This window comes from Coffea arabica, chromosome 2e (assembly GCF_036785885.1).
Source record: "Coffea arabica cultivar ET-39 chromosome 2e, Coffea Arabica ET-39 HiFi, whole genome shotgun sequence".
NCBI classification, from domain to species: Eukaryota; Viridiplantae; Streptophyta; class Magnoliopsida; order Gentianales; family Rubiaceae; genus Coffea; species Coffea arabica.
The window spans coordinates 18530101-18550128 of NC_092313.1; the positions used below are offsets into that span (position 1 = coordinate 18530101).

The window sequence follows — 20028 nt, forward strand, 5'->3', positions numbered from 1 at the left end:
AGGCCAACAGTATATTAAATGCATTTTCACGTCTGCCAAAGAAAATAAACAAATTAACTTTTAGAAGGCGTTACTAGACACCTTTGAGTGAAACTTGTAGTCAATTATTGGCAAAAATAATCAACAGCTTTTGTGCCGACAATCAAAACTTTTTTGTGCTGAGGAATCTAATATGATGACAAAAACAATCAAGATTAATACCACACAAATAAGAAACTAAATATTTAGGTATGAAAATGACAATATTTATTTTTAAATCAAACTAATATAAAAGATGAAATATATTATATGAGAAGTATGGACAAGATGTGAAAGTCATTAAAAAGGGAGAAAAGAGAAACTAAAAATCGTTAGATAGAGAATATTAGGTTGTTTAATTGGATAAGAATTTTGAACATAATTAACAAACAATGGTAGATTTGGTAGATAAGATAAGGTAGTTGAAATAATTCTATTGATTATTATCAGAATTAAGCATTCAGTTAGGATTCTTGTGCTGAAAAAAATACACACAGGTTCAGTACTGTTTAACAAGTTCAGCAAATAGATTTTCATTTATCAAACACTCAAAACATCTGAATGTCTGAAAAAATTCAGATTTAGCACTTTTTTATTTTATCAAACAGACCCTTAGTCTCTACTTCTAATTTGTAGACTTATCACGTATTTAGTCGTAGATTGTTGTACATACAAATTTGTTTCGACCAAACACAGAAAACTTTTGGTTCCCATTACTAATTTCTCCGGGCAATTCCCATGCTATCAAGCAAATGAATGTGTTCATCATCTGTTTTTGTAAATAAAAATACAAGACATCAATGGGAAGTGGGGCCAATACAATTTAGATTTTCATTCAATTGGAATAGTTGTTGTACCTCTTTCAAAATGTATTGTATGTTTACAATCGTAATTGTGTTATTAAATTATTAAATTAGTGTATAAGAACAAAAAAATTATGTGTACAACATATAAATTAAATTATGTGCACAACATATAAATTAAATATACACCAAATCATGTAAAAAGCACACCAACTGTTTTTGTAAATAAAAATACAAGATAGCAATAGGAAAAAAAGCCGATACAATTGGGATTTTCATATAATTGGAACAGATGTTGTACTTCTTTCAAAATGCATCATACGTTTACAATCGTACTCATGTTAATAAATTATTAAATTAGTGTATAAAAAAATTATGTGTACAACATATAAATTTAAGTATACGCAAAAAAAAAAAAAGAAATAGAGAAATTAAATGCGATCTACCAATATAAAGTAAGCTAACCATCCTTAAGAAACTTCATTTGCCATTAAAAGAGCAAATGGAGCACAGGAGATGTGCTAATCAAGCTTGGCTTATATGCCAGACTATCTTCCAACTTCAAGTCTTCAATGCTCTCCCTACTCCCATCGGGATAATTAAAAAGTACTCCTTGTACTAGAGGTTAAGGGCGGGCAAAAAACCCAATAACTCGAAAATACGAGAGACCTGATATAATCTACACCGAAATTTAGAATTTTCAATCTGATTTCTATCAGTAGAGCAGATAAGGGTCAAGTACCCGTAATATTCGAATACAGATACGAATCACAAAAATAAAAACCTGCGGGTACCCGACCTGTGGGGTATATTATATAAATATTAAAAAATATAGGAGCAATTTTATAATTTTTTAAGTTACTAAGCCTAAAACCTAAATGAATCATTTCACTCTCCAGAACCAAAACTTTCTCTAAGTCTCTGTACTTTGACACTCACTACTCACTAGTCTTCTTCTCTTCAATTTTTGTTTCAAATTGAGTTCAAAGAAATAATCTTCTCAATCACCTCGGGGTACCTTCTACCAAAAGTCGTCGACTCACTGCATTAGCTCTGTCCATTTTCTCCAGCTGAGACGTAATACGCTTCATCTACAGAACATCGAACATTCATCTACAATTTTTTTTTTAAAAAAAAAAACATTTATGGGTATGGATTGAATTCTAATCCTGTGGCTTGATCATTTTGTTTGTTGGTTTTTTTATGTTTCCGTTGAAAAGTTGAAAATTTTGATAGTTTTATTGCTAATTTTACTCCGCGGCATCAGCATCTCCAATTCAATTGCGAGCTATATTTTGTCTTATTAGTTTTGGATCTTGGTATAATTCTGCTCTAGTAGCTTGAGTTCTTTTGTTTCTGATGCTTTTTCATTGCATCATTTGTTTTGTGTTTAGGTGTATCAGCTGTCAATTGGTGGCTTGGTGCTCGTTGAGGCTTATCATAGAATCATAATTCAAGTTCTTAATGATTCAACAGAAACTACTGTCAAGGTTAGGGGCAAGTACCATGTGACCCGCCCCTTTTTTTTGAGTTGCCGAGGACAAACGGAGCGGATTAGGGTAAAAAAAAATAGTGATCCCATATTTTAGGGTCGAGTCAACCATTTACTGTTCCGGGGTGAGTACCCGACTTGTGCCCACCCGTACTAGAGGTTTGCTCAGAAAAACTTCAACCAGTTTTCCTAACCATGCGCACGGTTAAACACTTCACTTAAATAATTTACGGATAATTTCACTTACCTCCCTTTAGATTTGAATAATTACACTAACATCTTCACATGGTAAGATGACCATAATATCATTCACTTAAAAATAATTCTTACAAAAAAAAAGTTTCTACAACTACAACTAGTATTTCATTACAAAGTAATGGCTGTCACACAAAATAAACTCTTATTTCCTCTCTCCTACTGTTTCTCCTATCTTCTTTCTCCTGTATCTCACAATCTATTATTTTTTCGCAACTACCATTTTCACAATCATCTAATACATCTCAAATTTCATTATTATGAAAATACATCTTCTCTCTTTTTTTTTTGTTTTCCTTTTTTGTGTAAGTATTATTGAATTGAAATTGCCAAATAACAAGTTGTTGGATCAGATTTGTTGTTACACTAAATGAAGGAAAAAAAGATGCCACAATTGATTTGCATGGGAAACTTTGGGGCGACAATGATAAGTTGTCAAAATTAAGAGAATATGGAGATTGAACTGAAGTGGTTTATTGAGTTCATTAGGATGGTGTTGATGAAGTGGTTTATTGAGTTCGTTAAGGTGGTGTTGATGTCATTTATAATAGTTGTAACGTGAAAGAAATTTATTAGTAGTTTTCCTTCTTCTAAGTAACAAAGGGGTATTTTAGGATTTTTTGAGGGCAAATTTAGCATACTGGGTCTATATTGTTACTAAAATGCTAATCATAGGGGAGGTAGGTGTAATTTTTTTAAATTAGAGGGGAGTTTCTTGTAATAGTTAAAAACCTCAGGGGAGGTTTCTAAAATTATCCCAATAATTTAATCTAAGGAGCTAAGCGAGTGACACTGCATATGTATCTGCACAAACTCTTCCAAGAGTTTCAAGAAACTCGGAACGAACTGCTTTTGTGTGGCTTCTTCTCCATTCACTTTAGTACTTCAAAAATCCAATTAGCCGCTCTGTGCTTTCATCTCCCAACTACTAGCATTTCTTAGGCCTTCAACAGTTATAGCAATGGGGATGAGCAGTGAAGCATGCCTGCTCACTCCACTACATCCAACAGAAGATATGTGATAGACATATTCGTCCATACAGCATGAAGGAAACAGCCCAATCCTTCATGCTGCATGTCTGACCTGAGTTGGTCCATGTAACCAACCAAATGCAACCCTACACAACTGTACAAGAACATTCACATAAAAGAACAGCCCAATAAATTGATAAACAAATCTGAATATTGAAGAATGCAGAGGAGCAAAACAAAAACAAAGGCACACTGAGTAAGCAACTAAGCATGTTACAAACTTACAAATAGAATCGAAGACAATGATGCCACTATATTGAGGCACTACAAGCCTTGTACAACCATCAATGTCACCAATCAAGATGTTAAACTACAATTAACAACATTCCCAAGTCAAAAGTGAATACTATTTCTCCATATTAGTGGTTCAAATGAGCATATTCGATTAGTCATGAAAAATTGACTTGGTATCTGAGCCTGCTTGATCGCCGAACCGGGGTCATGATCTCATCATCTCCATTTGCCTTCAATATTTAACAAAACAAAAAATGTGAATTACAAGCATAAAAAGGATAATAAACCATATTGAAACAAGTTAGTAAATTATACTCACATGCTTGTTGGAAATCCTCTCATAGGTGGTGAAGCTTCCATATGAAGGTGAACCCTCAGAAAATTCTGATGAAGAAGCCAATGACTCTCTCTTAGAATACTTCCTAGGCTTTCTCTCATGGCTATGAACCTCATTTGCTCCTCTCAGGTCTTTCCTGCTGTAAGATGAGCTCCTCTTAGAGCTGCTCATTTCTGAAGGAAAAGACTCCTCCCCTTCCACATCAACCTCTGTTGCCCAATTATGACAGGATGCATTTTCTTGGAACATTTTCTGAGGGACTGATGATACTGGACTGATCTTCTCACTGGACAATCCATCAGTGTGAACCAAAAGATTTGGATCACTGGCATTGCATTGCTTCAAGTAAACAGACGCTGCAGCTGATACCAGAGCCAAAACAAGTGATGCCATTGCCATAACTGAGTACACTCTGTACTTATTTTCTGATCCTCGAATGGGAAACTTCGCCATTTCAGAACTTCTATCTTCTACAATTGCAGAAAGAGCATCCGAGGTGCTTTCGTGGTCGCTATCTGCTGATGACGACTCAACTTTGGCTCCAGAATCATGAGGCATATCAACTTCAGTATTTAGACTTTCAATCGCTTCAGGATTATTTCGAAATGCTTCTGATTCAGATTTAGCTCCAGGAGTTTCCAAAACTGGAGTCGAGTTACCTTCATAATCTAGCTTGTATTTAAGTTCAGTGTCAACATTGGAAGAAACAGCTTCATGGTTCCAGAGAGTTTCTGACTTCTCAAGCTCATTCATTTCAGCTAGTTGTACAGGAGCAGGTGGTGATTCTTCAATTTCCATTTCACTTTCTTCTTCTGAATCTTTTTCAAAAAAATCATCCGAAAACACATCTGCAAAAGTCTGTTCATCAAAGGGTTCAGTTTCAGAGCCTTCCCCCTCTTCCAAATTTTCCCGCTCAAGGTCTGTTAAAAACGTCTGTCTCTGTTCATAGTCCCCCCGAAAGCTAGAAACCAACATGTCACTTTGCAGATCAGTCAGATTCATGAATTTCACGGTACCAATATTATCTACTCCACCAATATTGTTAATCAGCAGGGACAGATGGGAAATTGAGTCAAGTGAAAGCTGCTTGAACCTCACACCAAGCCCATTTAAATTGGCTTTTGCTGAAACAGCTAGTTGTGATGGTTCAGTAAGCTTTGAGAATTTCAAAATGTTTGAGATTGATGATGAATCCATGAAAGGAGAATCAGTACCCCAGATTGATAGACAAGCAATCATGAGTAGTACCAGCAGCAGCGAAACAGACTTCAATCTTGAGAAGAACCAAGGCCTTGCTTTCCCTGTATCATCGACAATCCCATCAGACATATGACAACTATCAGGTGGACTGAAGGTTTTTGCTTCAGCTACTCCTTCTGCAATTCCTTCACACATGTCTTGGCAAATGGGTCCGTTAGAGGTTTTTGGTTCCTCTTTTTCTTCAATAATCCCCATGAATGAGTCTTCGGAAATGGGGTCACCGATGGTTGACACCTCATAAACATGAACCCCTTCTTCCTCTGCTTCGGGTACCACATTCTCGACAGAATAATCCTCTGAATGCTTTTGGGATTCTTCAGAACATGAGCCCTCTGTTCCGTCATTGTCTGAATAGCTTTCAGAAGCCTCAAGCAAAAAGCTATCATCAAGCCTCTTTGCCTCACCTAAATCAAGCCCCTTTTCTTTATTGAGAAGAACTTCAATTCTTGGATTAGGTTTATAATGCAGAAACTGAGGCCTAGGAGAAAGATAATTTGTTTTTGGATCATAAGGGGGAAGTGATGGATCAGCATCTAAAGGAGCTATGATAGGTGAAATAGGAAAACAAGAAGGCATGTTCTTGGAGCTTGAATTAACTGTTACTGTCTCTGGCTTTACCTCTGTTGCAGTCTCACTGTCTGAATGCACTTCCAAAAATGTTACTCTTTTTGATGCCTTGGAAGATTGAGGGCCTTCAACAACAACACGCTTTCCTTCACCATTTTGGTGATCTACAGCCAAATCTTCCTTATTTTCTGAAGAATTTCCAGAAAAGAATATGGCTTTCCCTTCAGACAACGAGATTGAAGTCCGAAGAGGGTCATTTCGCTCCACCAAAATCTTCTTTCTAGGTGAAGGAGTAATCTTTGAAGCTGCAGAAATAGTTGGAGACATGAAATTTTTGGACCCATTTGCCGGTGACTTCACTACTTTTACTGGCTTCAAGTTCTGATCTTTCTCATTCTCCTTCTCATCACAGCCGAAAGAATTTCTTCTTCCAAATCCTACAAATTTTTTTACCCAAGGGAATCAAAAAATCATATTTGTTACCCACTAACAAAAACTACAAGAAACTCAATATGCAAGTCAAATAGAATAATTACCTGCAGGACTGTTGGCAGGAGTGACTGGGTTAAGGCTTCTGGGATTGGTCAGAACTGAAGGTCTGGCAACATGGTTGCCACTAAAACTCCTCCGGGCTGCAGCATTAGAATCTGATGAATTTCTTGAATGAGAAGCAGTGGGTCTTGAAGAAAGTGGGGAAGGGGATCTGCTGTTTGAAGGAACCGCCATTACCAGAATCAAATTACTTCTTGATGCGTACTTTCGTGCAAATTTGCGCGCGTTATAGAACAAGAATAAGGGGAAGATGAGAACGGAGGGTTTGGAAAGAGAGAACTGGAAATGGTAAGGAGATCACTGAAAGCAAAAATGGTGATTTTGTGAGAATCCTGAATTCTTGAATTGATTTGATGGTGATGATAATTGAATTGCGATGAAAATGGTAACGGCTAGTTTCCCAAAATAACGGCGGTGAGTTTTTAAATGGTTGCTTTTTGACCGTTGCGGTGGGAGGGGCGAAAAGATTATAGCCGTTGGATTGAATGTTTGGAGTAGGAATCTCGGAGGAAGATTTCAACCTTTTCTCTTTCTTTTTTGTTGTTTTTGCTTTTGTTTAGTTTTGGTTTTTTGTTTTTCTGACATCATTTTCGTGTGTTTGTGTGTGCGCGCGCACGCATGTGTATTACTAGGAACATATTATTTGGGAGTGAGAATTACTTTACATTGGTTGACTCTGAATCCCCAATTACTTTACGCATTGTGCTTACGTTGTTGAAAGAAATTAAAAGAGAGATTTAATTTGTAAAAAATTAAAAAAATTGTACCAACATAATTAAAAGCTAAAATTTGTCTAACAATAGTTCAAAGTATAACAAAATATATAAATCATTTAAGAACTGCATTTTTATGGAAGATGGATCTTGAAATAATAATAGAAAATAAATGATGTATGGATAGAAATAAATATAATCACATGTTTTATTTGATTTCAAAATAAAATATTTACAAACATTATACATTCTATTTGATAATATTGTACAAAGGTGCGAATATTTTTTACACCAATCAACTTTTAGTATGAAAATCAATATTGGTGATTTAATTAATTCTATTGAATTTTGTGAAGTTCATACTACAAAAAAATGTTCAGCGAGACTTGTATTCCTTAGAAGTGAATTTGCTGAACCTTTTAAAATATTTCAGTGGGATCACTATGGTGTAGAATTCGTTTTATGATCAATTATTTTTTTCTTTGTAATCTTACGAGTTTGAAATTGAGATGCCATTGAAATCAATGATGGAACTAAGAGGGGCTAATAGGCAGCTAAAATACTTTACATTGGTTGACTCCGAGTTCACAATTACTTTACATTGGCAAAATCATACTTTAGAATCTAGTATTGATGGCCTTAAATATTGGCTCCGTTGGACACCCGCATTTTTACTATACAGATTTTTTAAATAATTTTATCTACAGTTATATTTATAAACACCACAAATTTTTAAAATATACATCCTAAAACACCAAGAAACATATACTCATTTTCCAATTCTATCACCATCCTCCCACATCAATTCTCTGCTTCCACTATCGTCGCCACCTCACCTTCCCCTCTTTCCTTTTTTTTTTAATCATTTCCCTCTCCTCTCCCCTGCCCCTTTCTCCTCCAAACCCCCTTCCCCCACGACCCCCTTTCCCCCCTCTTCCTTACCCCACCCCTTCCCTTACTCTGCGACATTTGGTTGCGACCAATGTTTTAAAACTCGAACCGTTAATTGAACCGGTGAGGTGTTCGGGTCAAGATTCAACCAGTCGGACCGGTTCAACCCTGGTTCAATAATTTTTTAAAAAATAATTTATATAAATATATATATGCACAAAATAAGACATGCAATGGACTCATTTAAAACTTTATATGCTAAAAAGTTTAATATTTTCGAATAACTCGGATTTTTAAAAATAAATTTTTTAAATTATAAGTTGAAACAAATAAATTTCATCTTAATCTCAATATATTTACCAAAAAATAATCTTAAATTCAATCCAAAATATACCACAATATTTTGAAATTGTACAAAATTCACGTCTATGGGAATTTAGATATTGTGAGTTTAAATTTTAATTTATGTTTTTGAAACTTAGAAATTGCAATTTAAAAAAAAAGAAGAAGTTTGGAGTTTAAAGGAAGTCAGGAGAATCAAAAATAGAAATGCAAACTTGATAAGAAACAAAAAAGAGATAAAAGTGAATGGTTGTGACATTTAATAATTAGTCTTTAGGGTTTAAGAAAAATAATTCTTTTTTTAATTTTTTCAATTTAATGGACAAAAATAAAATTAAAAGATGGAAGAAAACATCAATAAATTAAAACTAAAAAGGTTTGATTAAAAAGGGAGTGACAAAAGAAAAGAGGAGAAAGAGAGTTAAATATTAGAAAGAAAGAGTCATAAGAGAATGAGATTTTGTAGAGAAAACGGAAAAAAGAAAGATGGATATTTGTTTTATTTAAATGAGTTATCATAAAAAACTAATCGGATGCAATGGTACAATGGTTACTACATTGGTCTTTCACCACAAGGGTCCTTAGTTCGATCCTTGGTAGTTGTATTTTGCAAAACTTAAAAAAATATTAAGAGAAAAGTAAAAAAACCGGATCCTTGGTAGTTGTATTTTGCAAAACTTAAAAAAATATTAAGAGAAAAGTTAAAAAACCGGAAACCACCGGTTCAGCAGTTCTGACGGGTTTGACCAGTTTTCTGACAAAGTCAACTGTAGCATAGAACTGGACCGGTGCCATGATGCCATCATTTTTATATAGAACCGATGCCATGGTGCCATAGAACCGGTCGAACCGGCTAGTCCGGTCCGATTTTTAAAACATTAGTTGCGACATCATTTTATTTCACTTGTAGTGTCAAAGTAGGTTAAGTATATACTCTTCTGTACAGAGAGAGAGAGAGAGAGAGAGAGAATATCATAAATTACATCATATATCTCTTACACGATCTAAAAGTAATTAAGTAATTAAGAATTCATTTTGGACATCAAATATCCCTTACACGATCTAAAAGTCACTGTGAACAACTTAAATTAAGTAGACAGAAAATACAGCATAAACTTGATTAAGAAATTGTTGCAAGGTCTTTCTTTTTTGATAATTTGTTGCAAGGTCTTTCAAGAGGTGAAAAAAGAAGCATTAAAAAGCTAGTGACTAAGACCAATAAGAATAGGGTTATAAATGCAACAATACATTAACGGTTGACATCGATAACTAACAATTGGGCTATCTGGCCATATATACACTTCTAGCAACGGGTTGCCCCACAACCAAATGAAGTGCTTCAGATACTGAGCAAGGAAAGCTCGAATCCCCTTCTCACTTCTCCATTTTTCTCCAAAATACCAACAAAAAGGCCCTTTTCCTACAACTTTTATTAATAATTTAGCCAAGTTTTAGACATCCACCTAAGACGCCTGTAAGAGCAACGGGATTTTTCTGGCCCTCTTGGCAAAGTACAAACGCTCCCTACATGCTCAATTTTGCTCAGCTAAAAATGAAAACCAGCACGCCTAAGCCAACAGTTAAAAGGACGAGGGAAATTGATAGTTCAGGAAACGATCTGAAACAATGTTATCAAATTAAGGGAGCACGTAGTCCAGCTAATAGTTCGGGAAACAAATTGAAACAAAGGGTTAACTGGGATTGCCCTGCTGCCGATCTCAATTAATTAACCAAATTACAGACCTGTTCTTGTTTGCATTGTGGACCTAACTTTTTGTGGTTTTCTTCTATGTATGAAAGGTCCCTTTCGAAAATGACAAGAATTTAACGCATAAAACGATTCCTGAAAATACACAGATATAATAACAATCAATAATCCTCCAAAATGACAAAATGGTGTGTTTTTCAAGAGTTTGTATAAAATTTTACTACAGAATTTTTGAAAGATTGTTGTAAAATTTTGCCACCCTCCCTATGCCACCAACCCCGACCACCACCCCTCTCCTTTCTCCTCTCCACAACCACCACCTCTGGCACCTACTACCACTACTTCCACACTCACAGCCAAACTCCTCCCTCCTTGCTTCTTCACCCACCCTACCACCTCTCACTTGTCACTGCCCACTGCTGCTACCCCCCTCTACCTTACCCTTCTCCTGGGGTGGGGGGCACAAGGAAGGGGGGAAGGGGGGAAGGAGGGAGGAGAAGAGAGAGCAGAAGGAGAGGAAGGAAGGAGCAGGGGAGAAAAGGAAGGGGGTGAGAGGGGCAGTAGGGAAGGAGAGAGAAGAAGAGAGGAGGCAGAGGGTGGCACTGGCGGGTGAGGAAGCAGCAATGATGGGGAGGGTGGCGGTGCTGATAGAATGGAGTAGGTGTTTTTTTTTTAACTGTATGTTTTGTGTTAAAAGGTATGAAAAATTTGTGGGTATTTTTGGAGGGTTAGTGTGGATGAAATTGTAAAGAAAATTTGTCTTTCAAAAACAGAGGTGCCAAACAGAGCCATATATATCTATTTACTGACAAGATGGTTGTGCGTTTGATCAAAATCGATCTCTCAAGGCTAGAATGGCACAAAGCCTTGGGGACAAGGGCATGAGAACTACGTCGCATGAAATGAGAGATCTTCTAATTGTTGTGTATCCACCGGTGAAGGTGCACGAGTCAACGCGCACTGTGCAGTTGTTGTCTTTGGGAAAGCAATGACATCCCTGATCGAATGACTGCCTGCCAACAGCATGACCATTCTATCTAACCCATAAGCTATCCCTCCTGTGCAACAAATATATCAATCAATAACCAAAGTTCAAAAGCAGACTGGGGAAATGGAGGAGGCTACTGGCTTAGTCCAAGCAAGAAATCTAAAAATTATGTTTGTCAAACCAGCACTCGATACTCAGCATCCAAGCAGAAACCTGCTCTACAGCCGTGAACACACTAGAGCTATCTGTCCTTAACAACCATATACACCAATCATGTGACTTCAAACTCGCTCTGATGCTAATCTAAATTATTTAAATGATTCCCTACATAATCTTCTTAACTATCACTGCATCAAGCAATACAATGAAACATTACCTTGTAGCATATACCAAAAAGCTCCACAAATATAATTTGAGTGCAATCAATTTTCTAAACTTGTAAAATTAATAAGCTTTTTTGCATGTGGCTGATGTTTCTCATTCAATAAATGAGACACACAAAAGCTTCACAAAAAGTTCTCTTGCGACCCAGCATTCAAGACATGGTCTGGTACACATATGAACAAAATATCAACTAATCAAACTTTTATATGCACATTTTCAGGGAAACAAAAAGGAAAAGAAGAATGATCTATTAACCCCAAAGACTCCAAAAACAAGGTAAATTTAATATAAATTGGGCCAGAGTTGGCCCTTCTATCTTCTATTGGCAATAAGCAGCAGTTCCACTTGACATGGATTGGAGGTTTATTTATTCTCCAAGGAAGAAACATATCTTTCAGTGCAATGCAACAAGAAGAGTAATCATGAACTATAAGAAATGTGTAGTAGGATGTTTCGAATTAACTGAGTAAATGTATTCCTTGGGCAAGAAAATGTCCCATACCATGTGGAGGAGCACCCAGATCTAGAGCTTCCAAGAGATAGCCAAACTTGGCTTCAGCCTGCAGACCAAAAAAGAATGTATGAAAATACGCAACAGTGCAAACGTTGCTCTATCATGGCAATCAGAAATAGTTTGTAAGCTTTCAATAACTTCCAATTCACGGCAAAATTTCTTAACTCAGTTATTGCTTTCCTTCTTCCAATGTATTTAACTCAAAATACGAACACAAAAAAGGCAATTGACAGTCCCTTGATCATTAAAAGGAAAATAAAACTGGAAGATTAAGGATAAAGGGTGGTCTGAGAAAAGTTTTCTACTAACAAAGTTCAATATTCACACACATAATTGAAGGACTCGAAATGCAAACTATATACCCATCTCAATATGAAATACTGCAATCCATGTTTTCAGTAATTATTTAGAAGCACGCTCTTGCCTATACCAGAGAAATGGAACACACTGAATATTTGACCCTTCAAAGCTATAAGTGCTGACCACATACATAAGCAAACAGTCAAATGTTTTAGACCCAAAATAGCATGACAAGGATTTCCTCAGGCCTTACCTGTTCACGCGAAATGCCAATGATTTCCAAGACCTGTTCTTGGACGTCACGCTTGTAGATTCTCAAACTTCCTCCACCAATCTGCCAGAGAAGTGAAAGATTCCATTATACTTAAATTTATACATGCATACCTAATCTTGCAAAGACAAAAAACAAGATGTATGTACCTCCACACCATTGTATACCATGTCATAAGCCAAAGCACGAGCAGAGAACAAATCCTTCACATCTTCTGGGTTAGGGGCAGTGAAAGGATGATGCAAGGCCTGAAAAACAACTACAATTTAACTTAAACCAGAAGAGATACAAGAAAGGAAGGATCAAATTTTAAGCATATAATCTCAAATTTTGTCAGCATAATTTGATCTTAACCGTGATGGTTATTATATTAAAAACTACCCTTATATTTCTTTCCACAATAGCTTGCATTAATCCCATATTAAGTCATTTCTAAAATCTAACTTAAACGTTTTACAAAACCTAGCTTACAGAAAAATCAGCTAATACTGAAATTACTAGTACAAGTCAAAATACATCCTCAGAATGCAGAATCCACTTTACCACCATACATAATGAAGAGGTCAATTCTACAGACAAGAATAGTGAGGTGGAAACAACACTATTACCTACTTCTTCAAGAAAAATACATCATAAACCTAAATAAGAGAATAGTACAAAAACTATAATCATAGCACCAACCTCAAGCCTCTGTTCAGCATCATTCCACTCAAACATAGGAAAATCAGTCACCCAAAGGATTGAGGGCCTGGACTAAATGACACCAAATAGACAAAGTGAGATGTGTAAAAATAATTAATCCAAGTTTCCTTTCCTTTTTCTTTTAAATCCAATAGTATATTGCATGAAATTAAAAGCTTTAAGCAGTAAACTTACAGGATCAATCAAGCCCAAATCATGGGCTACATACAACCTCAGCCTATCTAAAGTTTTATTTACTGATGCAGGCTGACCCACTGCAAACAAGATGAGATCACCTGATCCCGCAGATAAGTGTTTGAGTAACTTGTCCTTCTTTGTGTGGTCCAAGCATGATACCAGTGGGGAAATCCCTTCAATTGCCCCTAAAAGATATACATCAAGCACTAAGAACAATATAATCTACAAAATGCGATGAAATGTGCAAACAATCACAAACATCACTCTCACCATCTTCTAACACCTTTAAGAAAGGCAAACCCTTTGCTCCAGATTTAATAGCTTCATTGTAAATATCACCTTTCTTCAAAGCAGTATTTGAGTATGTCTTTCCTCCTGAAGGGACACACAAGGCTTTAACAATTCCCCCACTCTTCAAGGTATCTGCAAATGCCTTGAAGGAGGAATCTGAAAATATCTCAGATACCTGCATGCCAAGAAAAAGTTGCTGCCTAAGACCATTAGGTAATCACTCCAAAAAACAAAAAATAGATTTAAGATTTCATAATATAGTATCATCTATGGTACCAAAAGAATGACAACCTGTCTCTCCCCCCCCCCCCTCTCCCAAAAAAAAAGAAAGAAAAAGGGAAAAGAAACTATTTTTGTTGGGACAAACTGAAGAAGGGGCTATAGACTGCATTGGCAGTTCTCAGTTGAGAAAATTGAAAGAGATAAAGAATAAAAACAAATAATGCATGAAAACCAACAAGCTTTACATCTTTCAATCCAAGATCAAAGCGAGTATCTGGCCTATCTGAACCGTATTGGCTCATGGCTTCAGCATAAGTGAGCCTTGGGAAAGGGTCAGGTAGCTGGACACCTTTGATCTCAAGGAAAACCTGCAGGAAAATATTTATCATGCCCTGTCAACTTACCAGTTGAATATCAGAAGTAACAGCAAAAGTAATATCAATACAGAATTAAGAGTTGTATTAAACATCTAAATTGGGCCATCAGAGCCCTCATCTACCCATGTAACCCATGCCTCACTAGACCCTAACTCCATGCTACAAAAGGAAAAATTGGACAGCATCCAGCTTTAAACTTCAGGGGAAAAAATCAAGCTTATTAGAACAAACAACTATTTCGGAACAAACCTACATATATATATATATTATTTGCTGATACCAAAAGGAATCATATGATAGACTACAAGCATGACGAGGTAAAATTTACACTAAAACATACGTATAATTTGTTTCAATCTTCTAAAAGATATTTAGTCAGATAATGCAAAAGATTGTCATGTTTACTCAGAAGTAATAATTATTTTCGGCACCACATATAGGCCAAGCATGTGCACAGCTGATGATGTTTAGCTTCTATACAGCAAAATGTTATACAAGTTTTAACAAGATTAATGCTATTACAGTTCAATTCCCACACCCAGCCCATAACAGAGGAGAATGTTACTAAAATTGGAAAGTAAAAGATCATACAAAAATCTACCAGGAGGTGCGAAACCTAGGTCATCAAATTCAAATACTAACCAATCAGTTGAAAAACAGGATTCAGCCATCATATAGGCTCTGGTCGAAAATAACATTCGATTCAGAATTTCTGGAAGGTATTAAAAATTCAAATCAACAGTTTAGAGCCCCACAATGTACGTAAATTTAGTTATAATATTGCTATGGAAGAACAGCTTCTTTTAATGAAAATTTCAGGACATGTTTTACAGAATTTTATGTGCAGAAAATATATCTCACTTCAATAGAGGATTTTATCAAAGGTCTGAAGGAACTCACAAATTGTGAAATCAGATTATTGCTCTACTATCTATTAGGCTATCAACTACAGCAAACTAATTGGCAGGATCAAGGAAGTGAGAGGGGTCAGCTAAATGAAACGTATCTTAACTCACTGGATCATTCTAATGCTTTTATCCTCACCTCATTTCATTTTGTGATTTGTTACCTCATCAAACTATTTCTACCACCCAAAAAAAAAAAAAAGACAACCTTCCTAATCAAATCTTCATTAAGTCTGAGCATGTCCTCTAAGGGAGTGAAAGCCATCTCCATATCTAGTTGCGTAAATTCAGGTTGTCTATCTGCCCTTAGATCTTCATCCCTGAAACACCTGCAAAGCAAGAGCAGATGAAGTCACATTGTGGTCTTGGTTGTATACTAATAAATGACCCAGCAATAAATGCAAAATTTCTTGATCCCCCTCTAGAATCCTTTTTCCTCATAATAATCTGAGGGGGGAAGGGGGGAGATCCTCTTCACATAAGTTGAACAATGTGTGGCAGAATGTAAAGATGCAAGAGAAAAGGGGAATTTAAATGAAAATCAACAGTCTGATCAAATAGTCGTAAACTTAAAACTTATTACCTTGCAATTTGATAGTATTTATCAAAACCAGAGACCATCAACATTTGTTTGAACAGCTGCGGACTTTGGGGCAAGGCATAAAATGTTCCTGGCTTTAAATGATGGAATTAAGCAATCAGATTTTTATTTGATGACTGATATATCTCTGGAAAACATAAACTTGAAACGTAGAGAATTAGATGTTAAAAAGCCAATAAAACAAGTAAATATTTTTCATCCTTGATGTTTCGATGTATCAAATGCTGTATGGAAATTGTTCAGCCTCCATCACTTCCAAAAGATCTACACGAGTTGTATTAAATGGCCTTCTCCTTTTCTTATCTTACAAGTTGCCTTGAGCGGGTTCTCAACAACAAAGGTAAAAAGTTTGGGGAATAACAGCTCAAATGCAATGAAATTTTAACTCTGAGTATAAATTTGAGAAGCTAAAAACATAGGTAGCCATAAAAGGCTGGAGATTAAGCGTAGCTTAGAAAACACAATTTGGCTTGAATTCGAGATTGAAGCCTGATGGGATGGGAATTCTTTCAAAATCACTAAGTCATCACCAGGACAAACGACAACATCAATACCAAGATTACATTTTGTTTTTCAATTCACTTCAACAGAAAACAAGGGAAAACACCAAAAGAGTGAAGAGGAGAAATTAGAGATAATCCCGAGATAGGTACATTTAACAGGGCAAATACTGTACCTGAATTCTTGAAGGCACAAGATAATCCCGAGCACCTTCTGGAGTAGATCTAGATAGAATTGGAGTCTCAATCTACCTTACAAACATGAAGGCAAGGATCAGAGAGTGGAAGAGACAGACTCCAGTAGAATCTTCTGATTGCACTAAGATGTTAAAATGCAAACATTACCTCCACAAAACCATGTACATCCTCAAGGTACCTTCGGATGAGTTTTACCACTTGATGCCGCAATATAATGTTGGAAGTCATTTGTGGCCGGCGCAAATCAAGGCATCGATATCTAGTAACAGGTATGGGGACCATTTAATCCGTACAGTTTAAGAGACATGCATCGAAGATCTTACAAGCAGTAAACAATCAATATATTTTAGGCTATGGAAAAAAACTATGGCCTCTGAAGCATTGCATGCTTTAAAGCCACAAACTACATTGAATAGAAAACACACATCATAGGGTATGGAACATGCAAAATGTGAGAATTGATGGTAAATAACCCATGCTACCTCTTCAACTATGTGGTTCAAAGATCAATATCACCAAAATCCCTTATCATCATATAGTGATATTACTTACTAATTTTATTTCTTCTCTTGTAAATGAGGCAAGTACTAGTATTCTTTTACTTAAGCAGTTAAGTGTCTCAGAAACAACTAGAACAACAAACCATGACCCAAGCAAACTCCAGTTTACCCACTCCAGTCACAATACCACAAATTAGCGAGAGGAAGCAGAAACAAAAGTAGACCTTCAATCATTAAGAAATGCCCAACTCGACCAGAAAAGTAAAAATATCAATTATCAAGAGAACTAACAGCAATCTGCAGAGAGAAGCAAAACATAAGCCCATGGTCAAAAAACTTCAGAAAGTTTTCACCTCAAGCGAATTTCCTCCTTTACAGATTCTTTGGCATCATCTGCAGTAGTAACTAAGAAAGGCAGCTTAGATCTCACAGTATTCAGAACATGGACACGCTCAGCAGCCACCTGCAAACTTAAGCAATTGTACTAAAACCACCAAAAAGAATAATCATCCAGGAGCAAATCCAAGTTAAGGAAATAATAAAACAGCGGTCATCAGTTATTAGAATTCGTCTTCCACAATCAACTACACATCATAATTCCACAACCAACTTTGCAGAAACTAAGTAAATTGTGGAGCACTGAGATAAAGAACTCATCCATGAACATATGATTATAACATCAGCAACAATTCATTACCTTTCCTTCTCTCCTAGTCAATCACCAGCATCAGACTTCGATTTTCTCTTTCTCTGATGCACCTAAGCTGTTATCTTCTTCTAATAACACTTATAGAATAGCAATTCAAACAAGGTCGTATTTTAACCATATTAATCATTACACTTGGAAGGTTTTTGCGGGGGAAAACATAAAACATTGCCCTTGGATTGTTCTTGTTACACCTGTTAATTTTAACACTTGAACACTTCAAAAATTGGGCCAGGGGGACTGCTTGAACAAAAGCCTAAAAAGGTTTTCCTTCAAATCACAATGCAAAACACCCTTGACACAATAGATCTGGTTGAATTCATAACAACTAGCACCACGCCTTGTTTTCAGCCATAGGCATGTTATTCTCAGTTTCTTAAAGAGTTCATGGAGACTAAACAGACAGGCGAACTGCCAAAGGAGACCTCAAATTCAAATTTTCTAGACTTACTATAGTGAGAATGTAATCAGTGACTTCCTTCAGCTGCTTTTTCTGTAATTATTGCAGAATGCATCCATCTATGCATAAAGATTTAAAGCTAAAGCAGAACACACCTCTACTGCACCAGTCCTCATCTTCTTGTTGACAGACTCAATTGGGCGAGGCCGAACAACACCTTCTACGGCCACCACATACTCAACTCTTAAGTCATTCACTGTTGAATGAGCATCAGGAAATTCGTTGGGAAGGGTCGTAATCTGAAATTCCCAAAGCACAAAAGGTAAAGACCAGTTCAACAACTCGCCCCAAAGATACTCTTTGTCGCAATTTCATCAAATAGCATATTCATAGCTACTCTTTCCCATGCAGCATTTATCGCAAATCAACAAGCATTCTCAACAAAGAAAACAAACCAAAACACGGATTGTAGACTGTAAGTACTGGTAACTTCAGACAGATTACTTCAAATAAAATTCCATCAATGTTCAAAATTTTCCACGTTTCCTAGGCAGAATGCCTTAAATTTCAGACTTAAGTAAACAAACTAATGGTCATCATGTTCAAAAATATTTATTACAATGGAAAAATAAAAGCAATAGCCAGTCAAGAACTATTACATGCTCAAGAAATGAAAGATTGAGAATTCATTATTTTTTTTAAAAAAAAAAAAGGAGAGAGAGAGAGAAGAAAATGAAAAATAAGTACCTGTACAACACCGGTATGGTCACGGAGATTAACGAAAGTGAGGCCACCATGAACACGATGAAGGGCAACCCAGCCGCAGAGCCTGACCCGTTTATTCACATCAGCTTCTGACAATTCACCGCAGAAAGCGGTCCGGCTCACCCATTCAAGAGAAGGGATGGAGCGAGATACTTTAGGGGAAGCGGCAACAAGTGGTGTTTCAGTTGAAGAAGGAGAAGGAGACGAAGCAGAAACAGAAGGAGTTGAAATGCAGCGTTTAGGAGGTTGCGTGGGTTTGAAGCTGGGGCTGTGCGAGTTTAGGAATAGAAGAGGCAATGGAGGTGGTTTGAGTGAGAAGTGTTTACAGCGGAAGGCTATACTGGGCAGAGCGCGGAGGAGTTGTGCGGCCATCTCGCGGCAGCCGCTTCAATTTTTCAATTGAGACTCCGAGCAGATAAGTCCATGGCCGGGGGACGAAGCCGAATTGAATTGAGAGTCCAAAACTATGTCGTTTTCCTGGTCCTTTTACTTCAGTGTAGATTGGGCTTGGCCTACCAAAGCTTGCTGAGCCAGCCTGCTCCATTTGATCTCAATGTTGTTGTTGACCCTAACCATCACGTGATTGGGGTTGGGCATGTACGCTCGATCTATTTTAAAATGAAACAAAGTTGGGCCAAGTTACGTAGGAAAATCAAGTGAGTTAAAATAACTTCCTTGCGTATATTTGTTTGACAAGAAAAATTTGTAGATAAAATAAGTAGTTAATTATACTTATTGAAAATATTGTGGTAATCAAATATTTTTCCTTTAAAGTCCTGTAAATTTGGATGCAATGTGCAGAAAATTAAGGTAGTATTTGTTGGTAAAGAAAAATATGGAAGAGTAAAGGAAAGTTAGTTATATTTTCCTTTAGCTCCTTTGAGGTTTAACCAAATTGCCAAATAAACTCTATAATTCTACAAAGTTATAGATAACCCTCTTTGTGGTAAACAAATATAATAAAGACACTTTTTGATGTGAGTTAATTATTTTACTAACATTATTGGTCCTCTCATCATTAATG

At 36.4% G+C, this 20028-nt stretch overlaps 2 protein-coding genes across 5 annotated transcripts; both read right to left on the reverse strand.

The window, feature by feature from the left end:
• Nucleotides 1-3732: 3732 nt before the first annotated feature.
• On the reverse strand, nt 3733-7160 carry LOC113731557 (uncharacterized). Its single transcript, XM_027256888.2, has 3 exons — nt 6534-7160; nt 4153-6434; nt 3733-4063 (listed from the first exon to the last, which is right to left on the reverse strand). Exons 1-3 carry the CDS (start codon nt 6721-6723, stop codon nt 3989-3991), a joined length of 2547 nt encoding a protein of 848 aa, XP_027112689.1. The 5' UTR covers nt 6724-7160; the 3' UTR covers nt 3733-3988.
• A 2954-nt stretch (nt 7161-10114) lies between these two features.
• Nucleotides 10115-19438, reverse strand: LOC113731558 (aspartate--tRNA ligase, chloroplastic/mitochondrial). 4 transcript variants are annotated; one of them, XR_003458554.2, is made up of 16 exons: nt 18987-19438; nt 18395-18538; nt 17487-17596; nt 16781-16892; nt 16612-16683; nt 15918-16009; nt 15543-15663; nt 14298-14420; nt 13810-14005; nt 13537-13724; nt 13342-13413; nt 12810-12908; nt 12643-12723; nt 12078-12135; nt 11014-11261; nt 10115-10338 (listed from the first exon to the last, which is right to left on the reverse strand). XR_003458554.2 is itself a non-coding variant. In XM_027256890.2 (15 exons), the coding sequence occupies exons 1-15, from the start codon at nt 19374-19376 to the stop codon at nt 11092-11094; spliced, it is 2010 nt and encodes a 669-aa protein (XP_027112691.1). In that variant the 5' UTR covers nt 19377-19438; the 3' UTR covers nt 10980-11091. The 4 variants fall into 4 exon arrangements, 3 of the variants coding, with proteins under 3 accessions (XP_027112691.1, XP_027112690.1, XP_071935659.1); XM_027256890.2 differs by lacking the exon at nt 10115-10338 and having other exon boundaries at nt 10980-11261; nt 12828-12908; XM_027256889.2 differs by lacking the exon at nt 10115-10338 and having other exon boundaries at nt 10980-11261.
• Nucleotides 19439-20028: the final 590 nt, after the last annotated feature.

Coding starts and splice junctions, on each gene's coding strand:
- LOC113731557 (XM_027256888.2), bottom strand. CDS start 6,723: ATGGCGGTTCCTTCAAACAGCAGATCCCCTTCCCCACTTTCTTCAAGA. Junction 6,435..6,533: donor TCCTGCCAACAGTCCTGCAG/GTAATTATTCTA, acceptor AAAAATTTGTAG/GATTTGGAAGAAGAAATTCT. Junction 4,064..4,152: donor AGAGGATTTCCAACAAGCAT/GTGAGTATAATT, acceptor TAAATATTGAAG/GCAAATGGAGATGATGAGAT.
- LOC113731558 (XM_027256889.2), bottom strand. CDS start 19,376: ATGGCCGCACAACTCCTCCGCGCTCTGCCCAGTATAGCCTTCCGCTGT. Junction 12,909..13,341: donor ATGCTGAACAGAGGCTTGAG/GTTGGTGCTATG, acceptor GTTGTTTTTCAG/GCCTTGCATCATCCTTTCAC. Junction 12,724..12,809: donor TGGTATACAATGGTGTGGAG/GTACATACATCT, acceptor CTTCTCTGGCAG/ATTGGTGGAGGAAGTTTGAG.